This window comes from Argopecten irradians, chromosome 7 (genome assembly GCF_041381155.1).
Source record: "Argopecten irradians isolate NY chromosome 7, Ai_NY, whole genome shotgun sequence".
Lineage (NCBI taxonomy): Eukaryota > Metazoa > Mollusca > Bivalvia > Pectinida > Pectinidae > Argopecten > Argopecten irradians.
In genome coordinates this window covers 23,858,049-23,873,612 of record NC_091140.1, presented here as the reverse complement: position 1 = coordinate 23,873,612, position 15,564 = coordinate 23,858,049, and the positions used below count along the sequence as shown (strand labels likewise).

The 15,564-nt window shown below is 33.2% G+C and overlaps 1 protein-coding gene across 1 annotated transcript; it reads left to right on the top strand.

Annotated features, from left to right (window-relative positions):
* The first annotated feature begins 127 nt into the window (after positions 1–127).
* Positions 128–7,391, top strand: LOC138327914 (cyclin-I-like). Its single transcript, XM_069274368.1, has 7 exons — positions 128–285; positions 1,130–1,277; positions 2,555–2,683; positions 3,079–3,153; positions 3,299–3,439; positions 3,759–3,989; positions 4,343–7,391. Exons 2-7 carry the CDS (start codon positions 1,158–1,160, stop codon positions 4,655–4,657), a joined length of 1,011 nt encoding a protein of 336 aa, XP_069130469.1. The 5' UTR covers positions 128–285; positions 1,130–1,157; the 3' UTR covers positions 4,658–7,391.
* Positions 7,392–15,564: the final 8,173 nt, after the last annotated feature.

The window sequence follows — 15,564 nt, the reverse complement described above, 5'->3', positions numbered from 1 at the left end:
TTATTACAAATACTTTATTTGTTGTACGGAAAATTTTATTTATTTGAGAAATTTTGATATGTGATGTTAAACGCGTATTAACACAAATAAATAATTACTCATAAATTATGCGTGCGGTGTTTCTATTTATATCTTTGTCATATCAACAGGAATTCTTCCTATTTTCGTTGTGGTAGTTTCGCCTAAACAGAAAAATGGAGGTTTGAATATCTAGATGTGAGAAGAGCTACGTTAATGGACCAGGGGAAGGCTTTGGTTCAACTCTCTTCCTTCAGTTTTATCCGGGTAAGCGTGCGTTATCTAGTTCGTTAACAAAGCCCGATTATCAAGTTGCTGTGAATTTGCATCAGCTGGGTGGCCATTTTGTTTCGTTGTGTGTCAAAATCTCAGATTTTAGTAATCGTTATCACAGTATATTTGTGTTAAATATTTGAGTAATAGTAATACAATGATTAATATTAGTGTCTGGTTTATAATATTACGCACATTTCATACGTTTTATTGTTCGAAATCGGGGCTGAACGTTTCCCTGAAGACAAGGTCATTGGATGGGGAACTACGTTCTAGAATTGTCTAGATGTTTCCATGGATCCCAGCTATTTCTGCTACCTATGCAATAAATTACATCATTTCAAGGGATAGTTTCTAGGTATAGTCTAACCTCGATAATTGTTCAGACCACACTTTAAGTTAACATCGACAGGAAGAATGGTGTCAAAATGACTTTACCATAACTTCTAGGACTTCATGCTTGATAAAATTTGACAGTTTTGCCTAAGGTAAGCTTGGATCATATATTCATACAAAACTCTTTAAAATGCTGAATAAATCTGTTGGATACAAAACAAAGCAGAAGTTTAAAAATGAAAAAGCAGAGAAAAAAAATCCCTCTTTCATTTGTCAGACATAGATTAATTTATGGTGGGTGCCAAGATCCCTCTTGGATCTCTTTTTCGATTAAAAAAATTCAAAATCTGGAAAAATTTGAAGTTGTGTAAATAGCTAAATATTTTTAAAAAATGAAAATTGAATAAAAAGTGTGGAAATTCATTTGTGTTTTCATTCCTGTGTAGGAGAATTAATAGATTAATTTATTAGTGTTTAATTATGATTTATATATATATTTCAGGTTGCTTGGTGCACAGTTGGGGGTCAGAATGAAGCTGCACAGTGGTATCAGTGCTAAGCACTTGCTACAGATGCTTGGGGAGTCCCTTCACAAGGAGCAAGGGCAATGGAAACCTGTGACTTACAAAATGCATGGCAATGAACATCAGGTAATTACAATCATGTAACTAGTTACACAAGTGTAATTTAATGTACATACAGTAATATTTCTTTCATTATTTCCAGTAAACTTTTATAAATAGCATAATGGGATTGCATTATTAGATAAAAAAAAAATAGTTTATATGGCAATTAAATCCTGCAAAACTTGACCATTGGTATCATTTTATTTCATTTATTTCATTCTGGAGGGATATGCATACAATAATATTTACAATAGTTATAAAGATCTTTTCTTCTTAAATTTAGATTAAAGTGGATTAAGATCATCTGCTCTTTAATCTAGGGACCTTTATTTTCCTCAGATGTTATTGAGTACAGTCATTGTAGATTACAGAGTGTATTTAAATACCTGTGTGAATGTTTGAATCCTTCCTTTGTTTTTGTTGTCATGGTGGGTTCTCAGTGGTTACATTAGCTTTATATATACATTCATGAAACATTCCACTAAACAATGTATGCACACTTGTCATAAGATAATTACTAGGTAATACGCTTGTAATTTCTGGCTGTGTGCCACATACGGTAGGTAATTTAAATATTTATAGGTATTTCCCAAATGAATAAGATATCATTGGTAATTTCCAACATCAATTTACTTATTTATTTGTGTTTACATTTTAGTATTGTATAACTGTAAAATTCAGATAAATTTTTCAATCAAAGTATATGATATAGGAAATCAGTTGAATGCACTTGTTCACGACCTCTCAAATCTGGGTCATTGCCAGCCCATAAACATATGCTACACACATGATCACACCCATGAAAAAGTAGTCCCTGCATTCACTCGAAACTAGGTCAACATATTTGGAAGGGACAAAGACTGGTAAATGGGTCAGGCCATTGCTCCTGTGTTCACTAATACATGTAGTTGTATAATACAAACACCTAGTTGACATTTTGTCCCTATTCAAGTACTGGTCTACTGTTCTATTGTATATGATTATAATAAATTCATTCAATTGGTGGACTTCACTTACATTATGTCATATGTTTAATTGGTTGTTTGAAAATATAAAATGTTGTTTAAAAACAAATTTGATATTTACCAAACACAATTTTCATTTGTTGTTACACTTGTTTATATTTGTATGATTTTGAATGAAGAAAAATGTTTGTATAAAAGCTGTATAGGCCTACATATATTATTTAGTTAATCATCAGTGTTGCACCATGTTTTTTAGTTCCCCTGATAAGAAATATTTATCAAATATGTGATTGTAGGTTTCGGTTTTATTTGACAATTTTTCTTTTCCTTTTTCAGGAGGTACTAGGACAACACAGAGACGAGATTGTTTCCTGGATTATATACCAGAACAATACTTTCCATTTCTCTCCCGAAACTGTTTGTCTCAGTATTTACCTTTTGGACAAGTTTCTGCAACATGTTAAGGTATTTAAATACAGACCTCTGTATTAAAAAATGTGTATGTTTTTCGGGTTTTTGTTGTTGTTGCATTTACTGATGCTGTGAACAAATAAGACTTCAAGATAAAACATTTTGTAATATATTATGGAAGAAACATTATTTCACTGACTTTCATTTTGTTAAGAGAAATGCACACGTACTTGGTAGGTTTTATGGAGTTAAGTGAATAATAAAACATGAGAAATTTGTTTACATTATTAATGAAATTCTAAGTTCTATTTCAATTTTTGCTATGGCATACCATAAATAGAATCCTCATACTTCAAATGATGCGATTCACTATTGCTCCTCTTAGATCATATGGTTATGTTAAAATGAATGTTTTTTCAGAAATGACATTGAGATGATTTTATTTTCAGGTTCGCCCCAAGTATCTCCATTGTGTAACAATCAGCTGCTATTTCATCGCAGCAAAGACCCTAGAGGAAGATGAGGTATGAAGTTAAAACAGAATTTCATGAAAAAGATAACTATCCTGAAATAAGATATTTTGGTGATTCAAAAAAGAGAGTTTGTATGTGTGCTTCTGTATTTACCATATCTTGCATTATTTTACTTGCATTCTGTAATTGATTTTAGGTAATACCGTGTACCGTGGATCTTGTGAAGAGAAGTCAAGTTTCCTGTTCTGTAGCAGAAATTCTCAGGATGGAGGCAGTGATTCTCAACAAACTTAACTGGAACATCAAATATGTTACAGCAACTGACTTTCTTCACATTGTAAGTACATGTGCTCTCTTTAATATTGGTCTGGTGAAAATCTGTATTTCTGCATTTAAAATTAAGATAGAAATTATGTTCAAATTAAGTATGAACAAAAATGGTTTAAAACAATGATGTTTTCTCTTGTCAATATTTACAAAATGACAGGTACTTCTATATGTTGTATGCCTCTAGATCTGCCATGGAAATAGAATCTGAAAATTAAATGGTCATGCTATAATTGTCTTATTTGTAATTTCAAAACTCATGTTTCATGAATGAGAAAACATCAGTATCTTTCCAGAAAATGTTTTGAAATAACATTTTTCCCCAACAGCTCCACGCTATGCTGATGTGTTACCACCCCCAACTGTTGGATGGCCTGAGTGACATGACGCCCTCCCAACATCTTGGTGTCCTCACCCGGAAACTCTTCTTCTGCCTCAGTAACCACCGGCTGCAGAACTTCAAACCATCAGTTCTCTGTCTGGCCATTTTAAGTTTGGAGCTGGAACAGATTACCCAGAACTGGTTCTCCATCATGCTTATGATACAGCAGATGGCTGGGGTAATTATCGTTAGCTGTCTAGCATCTCTTATTCAATATCTACAATAAATAAAAAGATATATCTTACATTCTGTAAATTTCAAGATATATCCGTTTGTTGATTTGAAACTGAACCCTTGCTTAAATCACATAATGTTTGTGTTAGTATTTTCTATTTGATTGCATTTGAAATTTCAACTCTAACTTTGCCTATAGTGTAAAGTTTCCGAATTAAAATATATAGTATAAAGTTACCAACTTTAAATCTTAATATGCTGATTAAATTATAAAAAGGTGTTGAACTTCCATAAAAGTAAATAAAAAAGTCATTAGGCTATCAGCTTTACAATAAATCATCATACATATTCTTACAGATGGACAATAAGACCTTGGTCTGGTGCCGAGAGCTGGTAAGTCGTTTCCTAGTAGAAAAGCACCTGCTTCCTACTGGATACCACTTCCTACCCCATCACCCGCTTCGTCGTATCAAGACCATGAAAAGGAAGGCTGAACAAGTCGAATCAGACGAAGAGGTAGAAGACGATATTTCCGACGCTATCAAGAGATTGTACAACGACGACTCAAGTTGTGATGGCAGCTTGCTACGGGCGTCGTGTGGCTCAGAACTGCACCAAGATACTGAAGGAACAGGTGGACAGCTTAAGCCTACACCTGTAGCGGCCAACTAATCAAGCACAATGTCTAATCTATTTCTCCAAGCTTTTACAAGGTTCAGTAATATATCGTTACTGAAAGATCTCAAACACAAAATTTTCATGTTGAATAGTGCAGACTTAATTTTCGAGAAAGCATGAATAGTGCAGATTTGATATTTGAGAAAGCAAATTGCTGTATTTTAATTTTCGTGGCATTTCTTTCAAAAAATTGAAATAGAGCTTTTCAGTTGATATAATTACATATTTTATCAATGATAACTGAAACTTAATTGATTTTCTTGCCATATGAACCTTGCATAATGCTTGAAGGTAGATAATTTATTGCACAAAGCAAACTAGAAGTACTAGATAGAATAGTTACCCAAAGATTACCAGACACGAGTATTTACTAAGAAAGAAAACTGCAGTTTTTACTGTATTTAAAGTGTAGTATTGCCTCCTGCAAATCAGCCACCCTCAAGCCCTTATATTGTATGTATTATGAAACAAAATAACTATTGTTTGTTTTCTTTTAGTTTGAGTTAATTATGTAGTGAGAAAGTTGACGTAAGTAAAGTGCAATGGACTATGAATTAGGTTTGTTTTCATATGAAAGTCTGTGATAATTTTCTGCTGGTTATTGATTTGCAATGAGAAAAAGTTGCCAGTAAGTTAATAGTTTTCGAATTGTCTTGGCAAGATTGTTGTTGAAATAGATAGCAAGATTGTTGTTAAAAGAGAAAATAACTGATATAGGCAGTTTATTTAGTTGTTTTAGTGAAGTTAATATATTTTTGTTGATAGCATTAGTGTGGTTATATATTCATTGTTTATTTAATTAATCTGTGTTAATTTTCTCCTACCAACCGTAGACAATTTTATTTTGTTTTCTGTTGTTTTAATCCAAGGGCTTGAGGAAGGTATGAATCTGTTTTATCAGTGAATACAAGTAGCAAAAAAAATAATATAAAATTGCCACCAGCGACAGTCTGTAGAGACAAATAGTGTATTATATGTTCAACATAACAAAAATATAAAAAAAAAATCCAAACATTAAAAAATATCTATATCTATAAAAATTACAAAGAAATATAAAAATGCTAAAAAAATGTCTTTCATTTGTATGTATTGTAGTTAATGTATGTAAAAAGAGATGCCATATTCCTTTATATGATTTTATTTCTTTGAACACTTGTGTGTAAATATTTAATATAAACAGGATCTTTTAACCTGGACAAGTCTAAATCAAGACTTGTTCTATGTGAGAGGCAGCAGATCCAATGTCGAGTAGATGTAGATTCGGGAGTCACCTGCTGTATATATAATCGAGGTGGGGAGGCGCACTGTTAGAAACAAATATACCACAGAAACCTACACAATGGTAAATGGCAATAAGATATTTATTTATAACCACAAGTTATTGTTGAATGATAAATATTCACGATTATTTAGAATTGCATACATATATTGAGTTTATCCAGTATACTTGTGAATCGATGATTTGATAATGCATAAGTGTGTAACAGTTATAACTTGTATATTTGTGAACATACTGGTTCCCTTTGGTATAAGAATCTTAAGCTTTTTTCTCTCGTAGAACATTCCATGAACGATTGTTGAGATGATTAAGAGTTTGTTAAATATTTATTTGTTTATTAACAGGGTTCTTTAGAGCCCAATTCCCAACCTTTGATTTCTAACAGTGCGCCGTTTCACTATAAGATGTATAGAAAGACTTTGACGAATATATTGATGAGGACCATGTCGAAAAATGTTATCTATAATTTGTTGATCAAGTGATGCACAGGATGCAAGTATGATTAAGATATTACATCAGAACTTACTTTGAGTAATGTTTCTTATGATTTTGAAATACTCTTGTTATTGTTAAGGAAACTTAATTACCTATATGTAAGCCTTGGTTGACCTTAGTTGACCTTGTTATTCAGGATTTTGACAATCTTTATGTACAATGAGGTCAACCAGGCTGTAATCAGAGAAGTAAACAAAAAGAATTGATTGAGTCACCAAACAGGTTAACAGTGAAAGAGAGGGTGTGTATAAAGGAAACTAATCCTTTTATTATTATTTATTAAATTCTAGTTATCGTTTCATAAAGGTCATGTTTAAAAACGAAATCTCATGATGTAACTGCAAAACAAAAATATCAACATCTTCAAAAGAATTCATTTGTGAGAGTTTTGATGGTTTTATTCGTTGTGATTAGAGCGAGATCTGAAGTGAAGTGAGAGACAGAGAATTATGGTAGAAATGTGACTGATGAATCAGTGTGGTACATATAGGGAGAAATGAATGTAACTCAGGTAATCATTAGTTACACTGATATAAAAGCCAAAGTAAACAAATCGGCTATATGGTCACCATCTAGATAGAATGTAACTGGCTCATTTCATTTGTATGTTGTACGTTAATAGAATTTATATTTCATTTTCTTCATTTCATTCATTATTAGTCCCTTTACATGTATCAATATTATTGTGGAATTTTTCCAAGAAGCACCATGAAGGGAATTATATTTTATCATTTCTTCATCTAGTGGATTCCCACCCATTACTCGTTCAGATCATATTTTAAAAGTTATTTTGTTTAAATAATCAAAAAAATTAATATATATTATAGTTCACCTCATCTTCACTTTTTACTTCCCTTCATGGTGCCTTTGTGGAGGTGAGAGATGGTATCTGTACAGTGTATGGATGGTGGTGTCCCCACGAGCTGGAGAGACAATAAATCTCTGGTGGCAATATTTACATCTTTATGTTGTTATTGAACTCATCTGCTTAAAGAGCCAGCATGATTATATTTCATCACAACTTGAAACCACATTAATGCAAAGACAAAAACAATGAATATATGAAATTCCAAAAGAAAAGAAAATGCTCAAAGCTAATGATTTTTATTGAGCAAAGCCAGATGACAATAAAATGCTCAAATGATCGTCATTTAAGAGGACATATCAAGGGCCAAATTCTCTGATTTTATTGTTTTTCAGCCAGACTACATGTACCTAGAGTTTTACATAATGGTCAGTCTGAGTAGTTTTCTGGAGGGAGATACCTTGGTTCATAGGTATTAAATATTAAGAAATGTGATGAGGTATTATATCCTGCTGTGTTGTAGATAGAACGAATATACGTACCCGGCCTACTATACCTTTCGGCCGGGTATGAATTAGTCCCTATGTGTCGTAGTGGAGCAGCGCCTCCGAAAATCATTCGGGCACAATTTTCTATATACGCATATACAAGCATTTACATAATGTTGCTGTCCTAAACAAACATAACTACCATTCTTGATATCTACCGTACCGCTCACAAGACGTCAAATTCATAATTTGAAGACTTTTGGTATAAATTCTCTTCAGAAAGGCCTTCATATGTATATGTAAATAAAAAATAATAATGTCTAGCTGAGAATTTGAAATTTTATACGGTTTAATTTTTATTGTCTAGTAGGTACAGATATAAAATGCATGCAAACGTTTTAATAATGGTTTGCATAACTATTACTTTGCTCCATTAGCAGTAATAGGCACCAATTGTAGCTCTAATGGCGACATCATTATCTGTCTAAAAGTCTTTTGAGCTACAATATTGCAGCTATGTTGTAGATAGTGGTGGTTTTGACAAGATATATATCAGTAAGATATCAGAACGTTGGTGACCTTCACAGACTTTCAATTGGCTGTACAAGTTATTGATTAAAGAGCTGTTGAAGTAAAATCGATATGAATTCGGACAAGCTATTTGACCTGCGACTGACATTACCACTTATAAGTAGATCCTAATTCAAGTGACTATGCCTACTACGGTACTGGTCCAGAAAAGTAATTCATGACCAGAATGAGTATTCATTTCATATGAGATTTTATGAAACCAGTCAAAGAAATCAGACTAGCAAAAATCAAAACTTCGAGACGAGTTTCATAAAATCTTATATCAAATGAAAACTCATTTAAGATAGCTTTTTATCACATAACTACATCAACATACATTTTGAAGAATCTCCATGTCAAAATGCGTTACAAAAACCAAGCAGATGCCGCTATTTTTCACGGCGTCCTCGAATCCACAGGAATATGAGAATTAGTTACATTTTATAAATTTACAACTACATATACTATGTAGAGTATAATTTTTGCTGATTTTTTTAAAAATCTATACCTTTAAAACGTATAAAAAATTCCTGAGAGCGCTCTGATGGGTCTATAATTATATAAAACTGTTACTAATTCTCAGATCCCTGTACTCGAATCCGGACGTCATGCGATTGCTGTCTGACGTCATAATGGATTTCCAGCCAATGAAAGATGCTCCAGGTTATATTACTCTAGTGACACGCAAAAATATTACATGGGCAAAGTCACTGAATATCATGCGGATTATGTTAAATATATAAACTGTCATGTATAAAGTGGTTGGTATGGGTCTTATCAATATGTATTCCAGCTCTTAGTTCTCATAAAGTGGGGAAATAAGTCTAACCTATAGATTGTATTTAATAGTCTTGAGATAAATCACAAGGTAATTCTATTGACACTGATTAGTGGAGAGCATTTATCTAAGCTTTATAAGATGTTATTGTCTCTAACCCCGCACAGGGATATCCGCAATCTTTCCGGCGTGAAATTTTGTACCTAACTTGGATAAATAGAATACGGATCTTTGCACGTTCTGTATGAAATCTTTGCTTTATAGAGTAATTAAAATACAACATTTCATCAAATGTATTACATGCTCCCATGCATGTTGTGTAAGGAATACCTCGCGTTTCTAAATACAGTATAGTAATAACTGCGCACATACTGAAGTTCAATCTCACAGGTTGTGTCAGCGAGATAGCGGTGCATATCAAACAGAGATATTGACGAACGATGCTTTTAAAATTGTAAATTCTAAATGATGGACATATAAGTACATATGAAAAGATAATTTTGGAAGATAAGCTTTATTTGAAGTAGATAATACAACCAATATTTTACTTAGTTATGTAACAGGAAACGGCGTTACTATTACCATAATATGTCCTTGTAAATAAACTATGATAAACAGACTTAATATGAAACATATAGAAATACACTACAACTTTAAAGTAAGCATATTTTGTCAATTTATTTAGTTTATTCTTGTCAAAAGTATTGTACTTTTAAAATATGAATACAGTATCTGGTGCATTCATAGATACCACTTTTGCTTTCAAAACATTTATTAAGCAGCACTGATCCAAAACACCACCAAATTTACCTTACTCGTCATAGTTTGCCTCCCTTTGTACCATTGCCTCACTCCCTCTTGTCAGTATATGATTGGGGTATATTGGCGGAGTTTTTGTTCTAAGAGCATCTTTTGTTATATGTTTGCTGTGACATGCTCCAAAAATGTAACAGCTATATAGGGATTGAAAAAAAAAAGTTTTATGTATTTACCAGAGAGAGAAATCCATTTGATGTACATGTATTCAGAATTATGGAAATAGCTCACTTAGGTTTCGTGTTTTCTTGGGTTACTTTTGCTATTTTGTTTTCACCTATATATGAATACATGTATATTTTTTTTACACAAAAAGTAAGCTACCTCTAACAGTGCTTCGCAGATATCCAATATTCCACTAATAAATATACCGCTAGACTCGCCGCCAGTATTATATAATATTATAATAACAACTAGAAATTGCCATGAAAAGTGTCAGTGCATTCTTGGGGAGGGGGGGGGGGGGGCGCGGGGGTGGGTGTATATGGTAATAGTTAAATTAATTGTTCTCTGTGTATAGTTGCATGTGCATGTTTGAATATATAAATTGTAGTTAGTTTGTGTTAGTAGAGTTGGTTGTTGGATGCCATTTACACTAAACCCAGTAATCCCTTGAGGAGTGTATCTGTCTTCGTTGTACCGTCATATATGAGGGTGCTCCGAAAAATTAATTGTTACATACATACATACATACATACATACATACATACATTCATGTGCTCCGCGATATCTCGACATTTCTGATTCTATACTCAAGTTTTAAAATTTTGGGAAGATAATCTATTATCTGAGAAAATCTTACTAACCATCTCCCTAGTCCTTAAATCTACCACAAATCATCGAGATTTACATATCCAAAATCAGGTATTTAAGAATCACAACACTTATTATTGACGTAAATCACGCGTAATCCTTATATCGGCCAAGTTCATCTCTTAAAGCATAATCTATACTACAAAATCGAATTGATTTAATCTCTAGGTGGAACTATCATTATCAGACAACAACAACTTCTATCACTTGTTATCACGGATTTCTTGTGATCACCTCCCAATAAGAACATCTGTGTAGTATGACGTGTTTAGTATATTTACTTGCCATTTTAATCATGTTTCTGGGTTGGTATTTCTCCACGAAAAAATTATTTATAATCTGAAGTAAAAAATAAAGTTAAAAAAAAAAATGATATCCGTGTATCACTATTGAACATGTTCAAAACATTAAATTAAACAAAGCACAACTTAAATTACTTAATACTTTGAAATATTTTAATCACAGTTGTATAAACATTACAACAGTTCAACTAGTTCATCATTACTTACTGTTAACAAGGTTTTGATGCGGTTTCCTCATTATTCAATATTTAGCTTACGAGAAAGACCATACTATACGCTTTCAAAATAGAAAAAATCTTCGCTCCATTAAGTACATGTACTTCTAGGCATTCATAGTATAGCATTGTTGTATCTTGTCATTTTCTCGTTTTGAACATATCATATAATGGTACGTAGAACTTTTCTATGTCGTTTACTGATGTAATATTTTACATTATTTCATTTGCAACAAACAAAAAACAATCTAATTCCATTTATCTTGCAATAATACACATAAAAACCAAATATTCTCAACAATTAACAACAGAAATAAAATAAAATATTGCACAACACATTTTTATGAGCCAGTAAATAAAAAGACAATACCCAATTTGGATATTGACATATTCTAGCATATTACTTTTTGGTTTATCACAGTACCTATTCTTCGGTCAATTAAATAGAAGAAAATAAGCCCAGTACGTTATTTGAAAACTGACAAAGCCTATCGCATAGATGATTTTAGCACATGTTTCCAGCTGACCAGATTTGAGGAAGGTACCACAACGTCTCAAGGGAACCACCGAAACACTGGCATCGGGGTTGTTTCCTGTGGAAAGAAATTACTGAAACTAATAAACTGTGTTTCGTGATTCATGTGTGCCTTTGTATAGAAAATGAATAACTGTTATCTCAAGTCAAGTTAACGAACACGATCTATTTATATATCATATTAAATAGACAAACTTTAATAACCGCGGCGGCTTTTAAAGGTGCGCTTTTCTTAATGTGAACACAATTTTGTAGCGAGATTTAACGTAAATAATGTGAGTACACACTTAACAGTGGATAGACATTTTCGCGAGATCCGAATTTCCGCTTACTTTCGATTTTCTCTCCAATTCTGTCAGTGTATGTACACAGATGAACTCGAAGAGTGCACTACAGACGAAAGACAGACAGACGAACATCCAAACCTCCACTGCCATGACACCAACTGCTTCAGGCATCAGGAAGTTGACGCCCATCTTCTCCGTGATCATGGAAACGACACATAGAGTAGTTAGGGACGTCCTGACCGCGACATAATCCCTGTGGACCCAGAATGATAGCCAAGCCATGCTCACCACAAAGACACTTGGGAGATAAAGACGTAATAGACTCGAGGAATAGTCTATCTTCAGGGTCAGCCCACCTCCGCGCATGATGTTCGAACCACTTTAAATGAAGAAAAGGAAAGTGTATGTATGATAATACTTTTGACTATAAACCATATATTTAGTCGAATTTAGAATGTTTTTACGAATAAAAATTTTGCAATAAGACGAAGAGGGTGTATATCACCAACTACTCATTGTCGGGACTAGAGCAATGTCCGACGATCAAAAACGAGATATGAAATGAACCAAACATTGGCTATTTTTATACTCACGTGACACCTTGTCTTGCGTACAGCTTTTCCCTCTGTATTACGCTATCTTTAAGTCGTTTTCAAACGAGGAAGGAGCAAAGTGAATAGCATTCTTCCTTTTCCATTGTAGTTTGAGGATTTCGTTTCTATAAGAGACTGAAAGCAACAGATTGCACTCTTCTTCAAGTATTGTTTTATATTACCGGAAGTTATGACAACAATCAGAATTTGTTGTTCTCTCACCTGTCTCTATAATATTAAAGGCCCATTACTTTTCCGAAACGGCTTTTGATCTTTAGAATGGGAATGTAAAACAAGATCGATGATTTTGTAGAGTCTTAAAAATTATTAACTTACCGTTAATACTACATTAATCATCACCTTCTGAACGAATTGTTTAAAATAAATAAAAATTTTATTTTCATAACGCGGGTCGTATTATGTTTCCCGCCGTTGTCCTAATACCGCGCGGTAGTTGACTACAATGCGCCAGACGGCAAAACAGCGAATTGACTCTCCACTGTTTTCATATGTTACGCAGGAAATCTTGCATATGTTTGGTGTCGTAACCTTATTTTAGGTCATTGGTCATCCTCGATAATCCAGGGGTTCCGATCACTTACGATCTCTACACCCCTGGACTATCTCATAGTAAAACTGGAGGCAACAGAATAGAACAGGTAATTTAGTCATTTGATGTACATCAAAAGAGCCGTATAACGGTACACCGTGGTTGACTGTGTGACTTTGATGTTAGACGTCGCTCTCTCTGTAGTCTTCAAAGGAAATCTTTGCTAGCCTGTGATTGGTCAAATGTTTTCCGCTGAGCTGCCTTCAATTTTACTATGAGATAGTCCAGGGGTGTAGAGATCGTAAGTGATCGGAAGCCATGGAGTATCGAGGATGGTCATTGGTATGCCTTTTCTGATGTTATTAATGGTTTTTTTAAGAAACCTTTATACTTTGCTCCGGAAAGGTTATGGGCCTTTAAGGAAGCATCGTGTATAATATGAAAGACACAAAACATTTTCTAAAATAAATTCTAATGTTATATTGTCCTCTCTCAATTCCAAAGTTAGTCTGAAAGTCATGCGCGCAAAAAAAAATTATTTTATATTTTCATAAAAAATGAAATATCATTTATGTATTGAATCTATCATGAATTGAAGACTTTCGGTATAAATTCTCTTCAGGAAGGCCTTCATATGCATATGTAAAATATAATGTCTAGCTGAGAATTTGATATTTTATACGGTTTAATTTTTATTGTCTAGTAGGTAAACGATATAAAACAAATAAGATAAAATGCCTGCAAACGTTTTAATAATGGTTTGCATAACTATTACTTTGCTCCATTAGCAGTAATAGGCATCAATTATAGCTCTAAAGGCGACATCATTATCTGTCTAAAAGTCTTTTGAGCTACAATATTGCAGCTATGTTGTAGATAGTGGTGGTTTGGACAAGATATATATATCAGTAAGATATCAGAACGTTGGTGACCTCCACAGACTTTCAAATTGGCTGTACAAGTTATTGATTAAAGAGCTGTTGAAGTAAAATCGATATGAATTCGGACAAGCTATTTAACATGCGACTGACATTACCACTTGTAAGGAGATCCTAAATCAAGTGACTATGCCTACTACGGTACTGGTCCAGAAAAGTAATTCATGACCAGAATGAGTATTCATTTCATATGAGATTTTATGAAACCAGTCAAAGAAATCAGACTAGCAAAAATCAAAACTTCGAGACGAGTTTCATAAAATCTTATATCAAATGAAAACTCATTTAAGATAGCTTTTTATCACATAACTACATCAACATACATTTTGAAGAATCTCCATGTCAAAATGCGTTACAAAAACCAAGCAGATGCCGCTATTTTTCACGGCGTCCTCGAATCCACAGGAATATGAGAATTAGTTACATTTTATAAATTTACAACTACATATACTATGTAGAGTATAATTTTTGCTGATTTTTTTAAAAATCTATACATTTAAAACGTATAAAAAATTCCTGAGAGCGCTCTGATGGGTCTATAATTATATAAAACTGTTACTAATTCTCAGATCCCTGTACTCGAATCCGGACGTCATGCGATTGCTGTCTGACGTCATAATGGATTTCCAGCCAATGAAAGATGCTCCAGGTTATATTACTCTAGTGACACGCAAAAATATTACATGGGCAAAGTCACTGAATATCATGCGGATTATGTTAAATATATAAACTGTCATGTATAAAGTGGTTGGTATGGGTCTTATCAATATGTATTCCAGCTCTTAGTTCTCATAAAGTGGGGAAATAAGTCTAACCTATAGATTGTATTTAATAGTCTTGAGATAAATCACAAGGTAATTCTATTGACACTGATTAGTGGAGAGCATTTATCTTAGCTTTATAAGATGTTATTGTCTCTAACCCCGCACAGGGATATCCGCAATCTTTCCGGCGTGAAATTTTGTACCTAACTCTAGGGATAAAATTAAGCTATATATACGGGATCTTTGCACGTTCTGTATGACATCATCTTCCGTGCTTTATAGAGTAATTAAAATACAACATTTCATCAAATGTATTACATGCTCCCATGCATGTAGTGTAAGGAATACCTCGCGTTTCTAAATACAGTATAGTAATAACTGCGCACATACTGAAGTTCAATCTCACAGGTTGTGTCAGCGAGATAGCGGTGCATATCAAACAGAGATATTGACGAACGATGCTTTTAAAATTGTAAATTCTAAATGATGGACATATAAGTACATATGAAAAGATAATTTTGGAAGATAAGCTTTATTTGAAGTAGATAATACAACCAATATTTTACTTAGTTATGTAACAGGAAACGGCGTTACTATTACCATAATATGTCCTTGTAAATAAACTATGATAAACAGACTTAATATGAAACATATAGAAATACACTACAACTTT